The sequence below is a fragment of the Cricetulus griseus genome, chromosome 2, assembly GCF_003668045.3.
Source record: "Cricetulus griseus strain 17A/GY chromosome 2, alternate assembly CriGri-PICRH-1.0, whole genome shotgun sequence".
NCBI lineage: Eukaryota > Metazoa > Chordata > Mammalia > Rodentia > Cricetidae > Cricetulus > Cricetulus griseus.
Window position 1 is genome coordinate 85,060,125 of NC_048595.1, and position 13,123 is coordinate 85,073,247.

Below are 13,123 nucleotides of genomic sequence, written 5' to 3' on the forward strand. Positions count from 1 at the left end.
TTACCTTGCAGAGAAAACAGCTGTTTATATTTCTGAATGTTTCCCTCCTGTGTATTTTCTGTATGCATATCTTCCACATTGTGTTCTTTAAGGGGTATGTGATACTCTGCTTGTGGCAATACATCCTTAATTTCAGTCAAACAAGAGAGATCTAACTTTTCAGCTTTTAAAAAGACATCAAAGAACCATTCTTCTCTTTGGACACATACAAACTGATTTCTTTGGAAATTCCTCAAAGTGGAATTGTTAATGCAGTTGTTTGTGATAACACATCTTATTCTGAGAGTTATGCTTTTTTTTTCTTGCTTATTCATAGTTCTTGCTCCTAAAGCAATAATCTCTATATAGCTAGTTTAAAATGTTTTCGTTTTACTATATGGAATCCCAGCGGAGCTATTAGATTGCATATGGTTTATCTTTAAATTGCTGGGGGCTTAAAATTGCTGGGGTTTGATAGGACATTATGACATCAAACTTAGACCTTTGTTTTTGTAACCTTAAAGGGAGGCTGTGCCAGTGTCATCGTATCCTTAACTACTCAGTGTCCCCAGGACTTAACACCTTACTCAGGTGAGTTTGTCATATGTATGGGGATACTTTTTCATGGCTGTGTTTATTTTAGAGTTTTAAAGGGAAAATTATTTGGACATGCTTGTGTGCTTTGCCTTCATTCAAACCTGACCCAGTTGTTTTGTTAGCAAGCTTTTATAGTCTTACAAGTAAGTTTCTCAGTGGTGTAAAGAGGTAAAAACTACGTTTCATTCTGCAGAACTCTTCCCCCCCCTTTCTTTTTTACTATTTACAGCTAACTTTACATGAATTTTTTTTTTCTCTTTCTCTCTTCTAGAGAAATCCTGGTGGGATTTCTGTATATAGCTTTCAATTTTAAACCTTTTCCACAAATATTCTAGACAGAGGTTAATTTTTAATTTTTAAATCAAATGAAAGAAAGGGAGTAGGTAGTACAAATAATATTCAAAAGATCTAAACCACTATATAGTAAATGATTAATTTCAGGGTTATGGGGTGTTTAGTCCTGGGAACGTAACAATATTTGGCCAACCACACAAATATGTATTTTTATTTGTTCCTATAGGTAAACTTATGAGCGCTTTGCTTAGTGGTCTGACAGATCGAAACAGTGTAATTCAGAAATCCTGTGCATTCGCCATGGGCCATTTAGTTCGGGTGAGTTGAATTTCTTATTCAGTTAAGTGAAGCTCTGGGAATTATAAAGCAGTGAGTATGGTTGTTTGCTTTTCAGACTTCACGGGATAGCAGCACTGAAAAACTGCTACAGAAGCTCAATGGCTGGTACATGGAAAAAGAAGGTACCTTTTTTCCTTTTTTATGTCATTTTTAAATTTAGATATTAACCAAATAAACTATACTGTTTTTTAGAAACATTTTAAATTGGTTTATTTAGATCACTTGCCCTGAAAAATAGTAAATGCTTATAAAATTTTCGTTTCTTGTTTCTTGAGAACCTATCTACAAGACCGCTTGTGCTTTGACTATTCATGCAATTGGAAGATACAGCCCTGATGTATTGAAGAACCATGCCAAAGAAGTTCTGCCCTTGGCCTTCCTAGGCATGCATGAAATTGCTGATGAGGAGAAACCTGAAAAAGAAGAATGTAATTTGTGGACTGAAGTGTGGCAGGAAAATGTACCTGGTTAGTAAATGGTGGCTGCAGAGTAAATGTGTTTCTTAAGAACATAGCTGGAATTTTGACTCATATGTTTCTTCAGAATTTCCCATGTGTCACATTTCATTTTTAGGGCCTCCTAATTTCTAAGTTTTTGAAGTGCCACTCAGAGCTCTTCTCTTTGACTTGTTGCTGTATATGTGAAAGAATATAAACTGTCTAAACAAAGTAGAACCTTACTTAGGTTAATTGAGTATAAGTGTGATTTTATGTAGTCTTAGAGTATTATTATAGAGCTGTGTTTTTAACCTTGATGCATATTAGTGATGATGACCTTTTTAAATAACGTCCCAGCAGTATGTCCAAGTTCATGAATTCCTGCTGTTACAAAAAGAAGCTGCACTATTCACTATCTCTACCTTTAGCAGGTGGTGTGTTTTATGAGTTGACAATCACTGCTTTGGGCAGATGGCACTGACTTACATTTAAAAATGATTTTTAAAAAGTTTTCTTGTCAATTGAGAAGTGTTTTAACTTTTCTTTCTTTTTAAATGTAGGCTCCTTTGGAGGTATTCGATTATACCTTCAGGAGTTGATTGCTATTACCCAGAAGGCTTTACAATCGCAGTCTTGGAAAATGAAAGCCCAGGGTGCAATTGCTATGGCATCAATTGCAAAACAAACAAGTTCTCTTGTACCTCCATATCTGGGAATGATACTGAGTGCTTTGGTGCAAGGCCTGGCTGGAAGAACATGGGCAGGAAAGGTAAAAGAATCATTCATGTTAAAGAATTAGGACTGCATCTTCGTATAGAATATAGGAATCTGATTCGATGTGACTTTGGATTACTTTTGCAGCTAGGTTTCCTAGATAGTCAATTTATATCAAAGTATGTCTTGTATGTTCTTGAATAAAGCATAGTAATTTTGGAGATTGACATATCAGCCTTACAAGTTACCTCTTAAACCCGTCATCATTTTGTGCCCACTGACCTTCAGTAGAGCCAGAATTGGCCATATGTGAAATTGAGTAGATTGAATTACTTCTAATCCTGGCACCAAAAATGCTCATTATTGGGGCTTGAGAATTAGAAACTTATTATACAATGGCTATAGAAAAATATGTTTAGTGAGCATTTCATAGGGAACATGTGATTGGGACATTGTTTGTAGTCTTATTTTGTAAAGGTCACTAGTGGGCATCATAGTATTGTGGTCATAATAGTGAATTGCCTGGTGGCCTTGGTTATCAGTTCTTGGGCTTTTATGAATTAGAGATTGATGGTTTGGGTAGAATTCAGTAATGTGCGTAAGTGAATAAATGTTAGTTTTTGTTGTGGTGGTTATAAAATACTCAGTGGGGTGATTGTAGTCATAGTACAAAGAATGTGGCAGTAGGTCTAATAGTATTTCTTCATCTTTAACTTATCAGGAAGAACTACTAAAAGCCATTGCCTGTGTGGTGACAGCTTGCAGGTAAATGTTCTTTTAATGAACATACCATTTCTTAATGTGAAGCTTAAAGCTGTAGTTTTTCTTAACTATTCTGATATTTTTATATGAATCCTATAGTACGGAGTTAGAAAAGTCTGTGCCCAACCAGCCCACCACAAATGAAATTCTTCAGGCTGTCTTGAAGGAGTGTTGCAAAGAGAATCTCAAATATAAGATTGTAGCCATCAGCTGTGCAGCTGATGTTTTGAAAGCCACCAAAGAAGACAGATTCCAGGAGTTTTCTGATATTGTCATACCCCTCATCAAGAAGGTAATGGTTACCTATATCATCTTAGATTTTTCCTCTGTCCTGGTTATGTGTTTTTATTAGGACAAGTTTAGCAGTAAAGTAGCAGAAAATTCCCAGAATATTATGGCCTCAAACAAGATAGAAGTTTGTCTTACTTGATAGTTGGAGGCCCTATAAAGACTTCAGGGATCCTGAAGACTTATTTCTTATACATTATCCTCATGGTCTATGGTTTATCTGTGTTTCAGGCAGATGGTCAAGGAGAATAAAGTTAGGGTAATAGTAAGCATATAATTTCTCTCAAGAAAAGTTCTGGAAACAGAAATAAATTGCTTTGATTCATGTTCCACTGGCTAGCACATAGCCCTATTTGGTAGCAGATGAAGCTAGGAAAGGTAATATTTCATATGGGCATCCTTTCTCCACCAGTAGGAGGAGGAAGAGAGTACCTATATAGTGAATAGCTCCTGTCATAATAAACTCTACCTTGCTAGCATGTGCACATGCCAAGTAGTCATTTAGTATGAAGACAAGGAGTACCATGTGTTGTATAGGTCACCTCTGCATTATCCTGGGGGATTTTTGGTTGGAAAAAAAAAAAGACTGGCTTAATTTGGATTATATTGCCTGCTAGCTGGTTAAATTACTTCTAGTTTCTTTACCATCTTTAATTCTCTGATTCAAATGCAGATCTTTTTAAGTTATACTCAAAATAGTACATGTGCAGTATTTTTTCCACTTTCATTTACAAATTCTTCTAAAATATTTCTCAAATTTATTAGAAATGTATACTCTTAATACAAACATAAGAACTCATGGCAGAGAACTTAGCATTTAGTTTTTAATATTTCCTATTCTACACTTTGATAGTATAACTGTAATTTTGAGAAAGAAATAATAGAATTTTCTTTACCTCTTTTGAAATGTCCTAGAACTCACTTGAAAGCATGGGAGTTCGGAGCACCAAAGCTGAAGATGAAAACGATAAGGAAAGAGAGCTGCAGCTGGAGTCTCTGCTGGGTGCCTTTGAGAGCTTGGGCAAAGCCTGGCCCAGGAACCCAGAAACCCAACGTAAGTGTCTGAACACAAACTTGTAGAAGTACTGTAACTAGAAGTCACTTGGCAAAAACACTGAGTTTCTTCATGGCTTAGTAATACTTCTTATGTAGTCTGAATAATAATAGTGAGCTTTATCCTATGTCCATTTTACTCTTAGACCAGCAAATAAGTACATGAATGAGTCACTGTATTATTAGAGAGATACTTTAAGAAAGTATCACAGGGGCATGGATAGATAGCTGTGTGGTTAAGCAGACTCACTGTCTGCTCTTCTGAAGGACCTGATGAATTTTGATTCTAAGCACTCACATGTTGGCTTACAGCCATCTGTAACTCCTGTCCCAGGGCATCCAAGGACAGCGGGTACCCATGTGGTACACAGATACACATGCAGACAAAACACTCATACACAAAATAACTATTAAGATAAAAGTAAAATATATCTTTAAAACAAAAGTATCACAGACTGTATGATTTAAACAACATAATTTTTTTTTCTAATTTTGATGGGTATAAGTCCAAGATCAAGTTGTTAGTAGGGTTGGCTTCTTCTGAGACCTCTCTAATTAGCTTGTGAATGGTTGCCTTTCCTGTCTTCATGTGGCTTCCTTCTGTGCTGCTGTGTCCTGATCTCTCTAGTAAAGGTTTAGATTCGGATCTAGCCATATAATTCCTTTAAGTATTGTGTCTTTTAGTATAATGTTGGGTGATAACAACGATGATACATTTTATGTAGATATTTTTGTTTATGTAGAAGTTTTGTTACTCTTGTTTATTTATGTTCATAGCTCTTTTCTTAGAAGCCTACAATGTTAGTAGAATTCCTTTCTTTCAAAATTGCTGGCCTTGCTATCAAGTCTTCAGTAAGCAAGTGATAGCTAGTTTATTGAGAAACTGATGGCATAGATTTTTAGAACTAAACATATATTAACAAAGGATTAAATAGTAAACCTTGACTAATGGTTCAAGTTGTAGTTACAGCTAGCCCTTTGACAAGGCCTTAAAATTAAACAGATGCTAAATACTTTGTCTTGTTCTGGAAACTACACTTTGTCCCAAATGAACATCTCTATATTTATTATTTGTATATGTTGACCTAGGTATAATAATTCTTTGTGTAACATATGAAGAATTTCTCAAAAGAAACTATCAATTTGTGAGTGGTGTTATGAAGTATAGTGGAAGTTGGGTTGCTTGATTAACTCTTGCTTCATAGCTAGAGAAAGGTATAAAAAATACTGCTAAGAGTTTGGGAGAAATTCCATGTCCATAATTAAAGGCATTTTTTTGTCACTCACATTCCTCCACTTCTGTCTGTTTTTAATGCTGCATCTTCTTTTTCTCTGTCCCTTCTTTGTTATCGCTCACTTTTTACATATTTCCTCCTCTGTCCTACTTCATCTTCTTCCCAGGTTGTTATCGCCAGGAGCTGTGCAAACTGATGTGTGAACGGCTAAGACTCAGCACATGGAAAGTGCAGCTAGGTGTCCTCCAGTCAATGAACGCCTTTTTCCAGGGGTAATTTGCTTCATGATTCAGGTTTTTATTTTATTTCCCTATTGAATGGAATTCTTAACATTTACACATTTTTAATTGAAAATAGATTCTTTTCTCATACAGTATATCCTGATTATATTTCCTCTCCTTTTATTCATCTCAGTTCCTCCCCACTTCCCTCCCCTCTGGTTCTACTCTCTCTGTCTCTCATTAGAAAAGAACAGGCTTTCTAAGAGATAACAACCAAAAGTGACAAAACGAAAACTATTATCTCAAAGTTGTACATGGCAACCCAACAGGAAAAGTTCCAAGAGCCATTACTAGAGTCAGAGACCCACTTATTCTCATAGTCACGAGCCCCATAAAATACTAAGCTAAGAGCTATAATGAGTACACTGAGGACCTGGTATAGACCTATGTAGACCTGGTGCTTGCAGCTTCAGTCTCTGTGAGCTCATATGTGCCTTGCTTAGTTGACTCAGAGGGCTTTGTCATCCTGGTGTCCTTAATCTCTGGCTCTTACGATCTTTCTGCCTATTCTTCTGAGGAATTCTCTGATCTCTGAAGGAAGGGATTTGATATAGACTTCTCATTTAGACTCTCTCTCTACGTAATGTCTGGCTGTGGGTCTCTGTATCTGTTTTCATCTGCTTCTGGAGGAAGCCTCTTTGATGCTGACCGGATAAGGCACTGATACATGAGTATGGCAGAATATCATTGGGGAGTCATTTTATTGATACTTTTTCTTTTTAGACCAGTAGTGTTTGGTTTTACCCTAGGTCTCTGGGCAACCTCGTTTCTGGTTCTTGGTTACCTAAGCAGTGTCAGCTTTGGATTCCTTCCCAGGGAGTGGGCCTTAAGTCAAAACAGATATTGGTTGACTTCATACAAATTCTGTGCCACCATTGCTCTAGTGTATTTTGTAATCAGGACAGATAATAGGTCAAAGGTTTTGTGGCTGGGTAGACTGTAGAGTACCTTTCTATACCAGAGAGACTAGAATATAGGGGTAAAGGCTCCATGTAGACACCAGTTCAGCATCACCATGTTCAATGAATTGTGTGGGTGTTGTCCTGGCCAATGGGACCCCCTGTCAGTTTGCAGAGAACAACCCTTTGTCTTAGAAACAGCCTGAGTTGTTTGAGGATTTCTGTGGAACCCACCCCTTGACCAACAGCTCATTTAAATGCAGCCCAGTCCCATAAGCCTTGCTTGGCTACAAGAGATGGCCAGTTGAGACTCTGTATCCCTCATTATTCACCTTCATAGATTCCAGGAAGTTTTCACTGCACTAGGTTTCCACACTACCCCGAAAATGCCCCCCAGTTCCAGCCATCTCTCTCTGTCCTCTTTTCTTCACCCCATCTCCTCCACAGCTTGTAATTTCTTGTCCCTTCTCTAGACACCCTCAGTCCACCTTTAAAATCATTTTCACAGCCAGGCGTTGATGGCACACACCTTTAATCCCACTACTCGGGAGGCAGAGGCAGGTGGATCTCTGAGTTCGAGGCCGGCCTGGTATACAGAGTGAGTTCCAGGACAGCCTCCAAAGCTACAGAGAAACCCTGTCTTGAAACCCTCACCTCAAAAAATTATTTTCCCCTCCCAGGAAGATTCATGCATCCTCCCTAGACTCCTCCTCTTTACCTAACCTCTCTGGGTCTATGAATTGTGGCTTGTTTATCATTTACTTAACAGCTAATATCCACAGATAATTGAATACATACCATATTTATCTTTCTGGGTCTGGGTTACCTTACTCAGGATGTTTTTTGTAGTTCCATTCATTTGCCTGCAAATTTCATGGTGTCACTTTTTAAACAGCAGAATAATATACCACATTGTGTACATTTACAGTCTTATAATTAATTTAGATACTACTAGTATATGAAGTGACATGACAAGTGATATGTACAGATAGAAGTTATGCTAGGAAGGTTTTAAACTATTTTTTTTTTTTGAGTAACATTGTATATCACTTTTATGTTTATAGGTTAATGCTTTTGGAAGAAGAACATGCAGATTCTGAAGCTCTGGCTGAAATTCTTCTTGAAACTTGTAAATCAATTACTTATTCTTTAGGTGAGTGAGTAACTAGAACTTGAATAGTTTTTTGTTGCTGTTGTTTATTTTGTTTTTGGTGCTGGTGCTGGAGATCAGGCACGTCTTTATGCATGCTCTTGGGCAGGCACTCTACCACTCAGCTACATCTTCACCCCTTCTTTCTTTTGAGTCATGGTCTCTATGCTGTCTAGACTGGGCTTGAATTTATGGCCTCAGTCACCCAGGTAGCTAGGATTATAGCTTGTGTCACTATCTTAGTTAGGATTTCTGTTGCTGTGAAGAGACACTATGATCATAGTAACTCTTACAAAGGAAAACATTTAACTGGGGCTGACTTACAGTTTCAGAGGTTTAGTCTATCATCATAGTGGGAAATGGCAGTGTGCTGGCAGACATAATGCTGGAGGGGTAGCTGAGAGTTCTGCATCTTTAACCACAGGCAGCAGAAGGAGACTGAGTGCCACACTGAGCCTAGCTTTAGCATATGAGACCTCAATACTGGCCCCTTAGTGACACATTTTCTCTAACAGGGTCATACCTATTCCCAACTACACCATACTCCCAATAGCACCACTCGCTATGGGCTAAGCATTTAAACACATGAGTCTACGGGGGCTGTTCCTATTCAAACAACCACAGTTATCAATCATACTTGGCTCAAGTAAACCTGATTTTTAAACTAAGGATCTGAGTCTCAGGATCTAGATTTCTGGATCACTGCTGACTGTTCTGTTCATATACCTTATGTCCCCTAACAAGGGTGTTTTATCCAGAATTACAGTAGAGTTTTAGACTATACCTTTATATCAACATTAAACATTTATTTAAAAATAGTTTCTAGGCCGGGCATTGGTGGCACATGCCTTTAATCCCAGCACTTGGGAGGCAGAGGCAGGCAGATCTCTGTGAGTTCGAGGCCAGCCTGGTCTCCAGAGGGAGTGCCAGGATAGGCTCCAAAGATACACAGAGAGAAACCCTGTCTCAAAAACCAAAAAAAAAAAAAAAAGTTTCCAGTTTTATAAAACAGCTGTTAAAATAGCTCAGTTAGTGCCTATATATACTTATCAGTAGTTATCAGCTAGCACTGTTGTTCCCTTTATCTTTTGGACTTCTTTCTGTATGTATCTTTATCCTGAGCCCTTCAAAAGTGTATTGATTATAACATGTACCTTTATTCTTAAATTCTTGAGTGTGTATTTCTTTTTGTAACAACAGTATGGTTATAAATTTAGATAGTATTGCATGGATGTAGTGTTCTTTTATCATTTTTTTTCTCATTCGTATTGTAATTTCTTAAGTAATTTTTTGGTAGGATCTCACATCCTCTTCAACTCTCCATTAAGAAAAATACAGCCTAGGACCACATATTGAATACAATTATCATAATTTAATAGTCTTTCTCTCTCCTCTTCCCTCTGTCCCCTCTTTCCTCTCTCTCTCCTCTCTCTTCCTTAGACAGGGTTTCTCTGTGTAGCCTTGGCTATTCTTGAACTTGCTCTGTCATCCAGGCTGGCCTCTGCCTCCAGGGTGTTGGGATTAAAGGAGTGCACCATTCATCACTCCTGGCCTTTATAGTCACTTTCATTTCACACTCCTTCAGTCTTTCTTGCTCTTATATTATACTCATGATTTTGAAGGATAAAGACTTTCTCTGCTTTTTGGAAAAAAATAACAATTCTCATTTGTTGTTTGTTTGACATTTCTTCAGGCTTGGGTCTAGCTTATGAATCTGATGTTAGTAATGTGTTTTTCCTCACATCAAGAGGCATGCAATGTTCACAGCTTTCCTGATTTTTCAATGTTAATTTTGTTTACCTAGTCAAGGTACTGTGGATTTTCTGTCTAATATCATTCTTATTTTTCCTCATATCTAATAGCATACTTTAAGATTATTCAACTAATCCCCTCTTCAGAACTGCATCTATTAAACAGTTTTTGAGAAGACACTAAGGCCATGAGTTATATGATTTACATGTATTTCTCTTTGAAGTTTGTCCATTAGATTTGCATGCATTGATGATTCTTCTCTAAGCGTTTTTTCTTGTTTTGTTTTGTTTTTTAATGATGATTTTTTTTTTCCAACTCTAGCCCTTTCTCCTCATTAACTATTTGGTAGTTGGCATTTTATTTTGAACAAGATTCTTCTCTTGTTTATATTTCTTTATTTATGCATCATTAACTGGTATTAATTCATAACCCCCTCCATCAAATTCTCAATGTTCTATAGTCAATTAGTTTTAGGATTTAATTTTAATTGTGTGTATGAACAAATGAGTACTAGTGTCCTCAGAGGCCAGAAGTATTAGGTCCTTATGAAACTGAAGTTACAGGCTGTTGTGAACTGCCAGTGTGGGTGCTAGGACTTCAACTCTGGTCCTCCCTGCATGAGGATTACATGGTGCCGAGCTATCTCTTTAGCTCCTGATTATTTTCATTAATTAACTAGTTATTTGTCTTAGATATGGCTAATGGAAGTCTCTTCAAGCTGATTCCCCTGTCCTTTTGGTGGGTCACTGTCATTTTTTTGCAGTACTTCACTTCGCTGGACTTAGATGCATATTAATTTTGGTTAGACAATTTTTGCAAAAACTCAGTGCCTTTTGTGAAAGAGTTTGTACCAACAAAGCTTGTTTATTTGTAATTCTTGGAAGTAGCATGCTTTTGTGAATATAGAGCTGAAAGCTAACAAAATTGTCTTTTCAGGTTTCTAGGTATCCCTAGATGATTTTTGGTAAAATGAGGATCATGCAAATCAAAGACCTGTCTTATGTATGACATGGATGATGACTGTGTATTTGGGATAGTGTTTTTTGATTTCCCATATCTAAGATGGGTCTTTTAAATATTACTATTTATGGTTAATATATTTGGCTGTCTGTCTACAGTGCCTCAAAATAATGAATGTGGACACATAACATAATTTAAATATTTGATAATAATTAACAAATAGAAGTTTACTTCAAAAATGAATCCACAGAGTTTTAACTTTTTATGTTTTAGTAACACTAATTTACTCTTGGGAGTTCTGTCTTTAAAACATACTTATGAATTGTATGTTTTCTTCTTAGAAAATAAGACCTACTCATCTGTGAGAACAGAAGCTTTATCTGTGGTAGAATTGCTGCTTAAAAAACTTGAAGGTGAGTTCTTCTGATTAGAGCAACAAAAATCCAGGATACTTTATGACGCACACTTTAGAAATTTTTTTATTTCTGTTTTTTGCTAATGGTATAAAATACACATTAAAGTATTTGCACATACAAGTATACTATAGAGAAGTAAAGTAATTAAATTTTAAAGATTTCAATTTTGTTCTCTATGTTTATATATTTCTAATGAATTATTAAGCTATAGTTATCTTGAAGTAATTAAAGTTTTGTTTCTATAGTGAACTCTTACATAATCTTGGTTAATCACAAGAAGTGGTTAGTTATGAGAGAGCAAAGCTTGTGGTGTATGTTTAATAACAGGCTTTTTTATCAGAGACCCATTTGAGTCATGCATTCAACAAAAGCATGTTTTTGTCCTATTTTCACTTCTCTTTCTTTTCTTTAAGAAACCATACAAATGCTGTGTTGTGTCAATGGTAGAAGAAAAACAGCCCCCCCCCCCATTAGATATCTTGTCTCTGGTTTCAAAGAGGCCTATTCCCCCTTCCTCCTTCCCTTCCTTCTCCTTTTCCTAGTCTCCTATTCTATGAATTAATAGTGCAGAGATGAAATGGTTTTCATCACAACTTTGTGAATTTGGCATTTGTAACTTAGGTTGCTGCAAAAATGGGCCTTTTAGTCTCAGTAATACTAAATACCACATAGTGTATTTTTTTTTCTTAAAGTAAAAAAGCCTATGCACTTAGCCATATGGTTGAATTCCAAGTTTTCTAGGTAGATATTAGTATTTTCTAGATGTCAAAAGTAAACTCAGACAACTTGCTTAAAGTGGTATAGGCCTGTAATCCCAACCTCGAGAGATATAGACAAAAGGATCAAGAGTTTAAAGCCAGCGTGAACTACATGAGATCCTGATACAACAATAATTACTTGCTTGAAATCATATCACTAGAAATGACAGTCTTATAAATGTAGTTAAGATTTGCTTCCTTTTTTTTTTTAATTTCAGTTTGTATGTGGTTCTCCCAGGCTTTTTAAAGAAAGGGGTAATAAAGTGTTAGCTACTTGAACTGTACAATTATGAAACTTAACCAATTTTTTTGGCATGTAAATTTCTAAGTCACCTCTGTTGTGGCTGAGCTCCTGTGCTTCAGTCTTCCCAGTTTGCTGGTGTATAGCTCATCTTCCTGTGTTTCACAGGAAGTGAATGCCTATGTTGTATAACCTCATCTTCCTGGGTCTCATTCACACTGTTGTATAAGCTTATCTTCCTGGGTCTCATTTGTACTGGGGAAGTGGTAAAACTCCCTGATATGTTTTCAGGCTGTTGTCAGGGATTGGGTTTGAGACACCTATCCAACCTGTGATTGTTTGTTTGTTTGTTTTGGTCTTTGGAGACAGGGTTTCTCTGTGTAGCTTTGGAGCCTATCCTAGCACTCACTCTGGAAACCAGGCTGGCCTCGAACTCGCAGAGATCCACCTGCCTCTGCCTCCTGAGTGGTGGGATTAAAGGCATGCACCACCAACGCCTGGTCCAACCTGTGATTGTTATATACCGTTCTCTTAATTATAGAGTTGCTGTGTAATTGTTTGGGAGATAGGATATATTGAAGAAAGGATTAGGGATTTTGTTTTTATTTTCTTCCTTGTTTTCTTTTTCTTCTGTAATGATTTTCTTCCTGTTTTCTTTCCATTTAGAAGCTAAACAGTGGGAAAGTTTGACAGCAGAATGCAGAAGACTTTTGGTTGAGTCTTTAGCTACTATGGAGACAGACAACAGACCTGAACTGCAGGAGAAAGCCTCAGTATTGAAGAAAACACTTGAAAGTCTGGAATGAATGAGAATGGGAGAAAACAAACAAGTGCCATGTTCTTTTGGGATTGGAAGTTTGGAAATGGTGGTATTCTTTAAAAACCAAGTTGTGGGGGGGTGGGGAGTAAAGATTACTCTGTAGCATGCATCATTCCTTGGCTGAAATAAAAAAAAAAAAAGCCTTAAA

At 36.9% G+C, this 13,123-nt stretch overlaps 1 protein-coding gene across 4 annotated transcripts in view; it reads left to right on the forward strand.

Moving 5' to 3' along the window:
• Ecpas (Ecm29 proteasome adaptor and scaffold) overlaps positions 1 to 13,123 on the forward strand; it is a 119,356-nt gene extending 106,233 nt beyond the window's left edge. For 3 of the 4 annotated variants that reach the window (XM_027403019.2, XM_027403021.2, XM_027403020.2), the window contains 12 exons: positions 504 to 570; positions 1,097 to 1,188; positions 1,265 to 1,331; positions 1,485 to 1,676; positions 2,207 to 2,415; positions 3,082 to 3,125; positions 3,222 to 3,414; positions 4,326 to 4,464; positions 5,865 to 5,970; positions 7,943 to 8,031; positions 11,082 to 11,153; positions 12,822 to 12,961. In XM_027403019.2, the coding sequence (XP_027258820.1) occupies positions 504 to 570; positions 1,097 to 1,188; positions 1,265 to 1,331; positions 1,485 to 1,676; positions 2,207 to 2,415; positions 3,082 to 3,125; positions 3,222 to 3,414; positions 4,326 to 4,464; positions 5,865 to 5,970; positions 7,943 to 8,031; positions 11,082 to 11,153; positions 12,822 to 12,961 (1,410 nt within the window). Of the gene's footprint in view, positions 1 to 503; positions 571 to 1,096; positions 1,189 to 1,264; positions 1,332 to 1,484; positions 1,677 to 2,206; positions 2,416 to 3,081; positions 3,126 to 3,221; positions 3,415 to 4,325; positions 4,465 to 5,864; positions 5,971 to 7,942; positions 8,032 to 11,081; positions 11,154 to 12,821 lie in introns of all 4 variants that reach the window. The other variant, XM_027403018.2, reaches the window with a different exon arrangement.